Consider the following 2,054-nt stretch of genomic DNA (forward strand, 5'->3'; position numbering starts at 1 on the left):
CCACAATATGTAGAGGTGTTGATTCTTAATACTCCAATTGGTAGTGGGGGCCCTGAGCTTAAAGAGTCTTAAACAAATAGTGATTTCTGTGCACGTCTCTCCTCTTTGCAAAGGACAACAGCTCCATCCTATTAGCTGCCTGATCTCATAATAGCAGAGAGCCCTATTGTGCTAATTAAGGACCAACTGAGTGAAAGGGTCTATTGAGGCCTAATAGCAGGGTACTATTCTTTCTTCTGCTTAATTCCCTTCGCCCACTCCCCCACCCACACCCCCACCACCCACCCCCGCACTTCCCCTGGTGATTCTGTCTCTCCTCAGCAGTAGATCTATCAAAAATACCTAAGACACTTGATTAAAATGAAGATTCCATGGACCTTACTGAGTTAAGCTTCTGGGCATGAGGCTTAAGCTAATTTTTTGCTACAAACCCTACAAGTGGACACACCCTCAACACATAACCCAAGGATTTCTCAAGAGAAAAACAACTAAAGAGGTCCATGGGACAAGAAGGGTGGGATAGAACCACTTAAAATCTTTCACTACCCAGATCAGAAATTACTCTGGTGCCACCAACAATGAACTGAAACCCAAAATGTCATATGGCTTTTATTGACAACCATGCTAAAGTCCAAGGGAAGATATCACCTTCTGCCAGTGCTCCTGTGATCTGTCACTTCAAGCTGTGCCTCATGCTCTGGATTCTTTAAAAGCATTTTCTCTGAACGACGTATGTCCCAAATTCCATGAAATCTGCAGAAGTGATCCACATCTGCTTGAAACTGCTCAGAGAGGTCACAATGGATGCACCTATCCATGCAGAGAAACACCTATCAGGAGAAGCTGTGATCTTGATGGGAGTTCCTCTGGAAGCCAACTGTTCTAGTTCTTTCATAAGTCTTTCCTCAAGCCCAGGAAAGAGAGTGGTGCCCCCAGACAGCACAATTTCTGCAAAAAGATTCTTCTGGATGTCGATGTCACACTTCATAATGCTGATGGAGACCATTTTTGTGAGTCCTGGGTTGTGGATGCCCAGCTGGTCAGGTGCGAAAAGAATCTCAGGCACCTGATACAGCTGGTCCCCAATGTGGATGACATTCCCATCTGGCAGTTTGTATTCTCTCAGGACCTCCTCTGGCCTCTTACATAGTTTTTTTTCAGGCTCCAAGGCTACATAGCACAGCTTCTCCTTGATGTCATTCACTAAGGCCTTGTTGAGTATGCAAGGGAAGGTACTCCCAGTAGCAAGGAGGACTCGGGTGAGGTGCTCTGTGATGTCCGTTCCTGCCACGTAGAGCTTGGTGACAGCGTGAGGCAGGGAGTAACCCTCAAAGATGGGGACAGTGCAAGTGACCCCATCCCCGCTGTCCACCACTAGGCCCGTGACAGAGGCAGAAGCATAGAGTGCTACCACTGCATGATTGGACAGGTAGAAGGCAGGCACATTGAAGGTCTCAAACATCATTTCTGCCATCTTCTCTCGAGTTTCCCTTGGGTTCAAAGAGGGCTCGACCACGAGCACAGGCTGTTGACAGGGTTTTACTCCCAGTTCCCACTCAAAAAGATACTTCCAGAGTTTCTCCATGTCATCCCATTCTGTTACCAGTCCACGCTCAATGGGGTAGTGCAAATGCAAGGTCTCATACTTGTACAGGGCTTTGTCCCCCACAAAATACTTTTTCTGATTGGCTTCTGACAAAAGCATGTTGAATTTAGGATACCCCATGACAGGACTGAAGACATGGCGGGGTCCAAGCTCTCCAGACAGGCCTGCTTTGCAGAGTCCTGATCCATTGTCAAAAATCACAGCTGGAATATCTAATAGGTGTGGGTTAAACATGTCTGCAGCATGCTCTTCTGAACTTCACCAAAATAAAGAAAGAACACTTGGCCACTTTGCGAGATAATAAGTACCTCTGGAAGTTTTAAAGCCACAGGATTCCAGTGTTCTCAGGTTGTTACTCAGCTGGAGCTAGCAGGCTGTTCCCAATCCCCCAAAACACCCCATCCTCAACCCATGAACCTTGTCCTCTTTCAGGCAGCCCAGGGCCTGC

The 2,054-nt window shown here is 47.1% G+C and overlaps 1 protein-coding gene across 1 annotated transcript; it reads right to left on the reverse strand.

Annotated features, from left to right (window-relative positions):
• Positions 1 to 706: 706 nt before the first annotated feature.
• Positions 707 to 1,840, reverse strand: ACTRT1 (actin related protein T1). Its single transcript, XM_004437314.3, has one exon. It carries the CDS (start codon positions 1,838 to 1,840, stop codon positions 707 to 709), a length of 1,134 nt encoding a protein of 377 aa, XP_004437371.1.
• Between the last annotated feature and the right edge of the window lie 214 nt (positions 1,841 to 2,054).

This window comes from Ceratotherium simum, chromosome X (genome assembly GCF_057802395.1).
Source record: "Ceratotherium simum simum isolate JZ-2026a chromosome X, ASM5780239v1, whole genome shotgun sequence".
In the NCBI taxonomy this organism is placed as follows: domain Eukaryota; kingdom Metazoa; phylum Chordata; class Mammalia; order Perissodactyla; family Rhinocerotidae; genus Ceratotherium; species Ceratotherium simum.

What these genes read in the sequence shown, in the direction of transcription:
- ACTRT1 (XM_004437314.3), bottom strand. Translation starts at nt 1,840, where the DNA reads ATGTTTAACCCACACCTATTAGATATTCCAGCTGTGATTTTTGACAAT.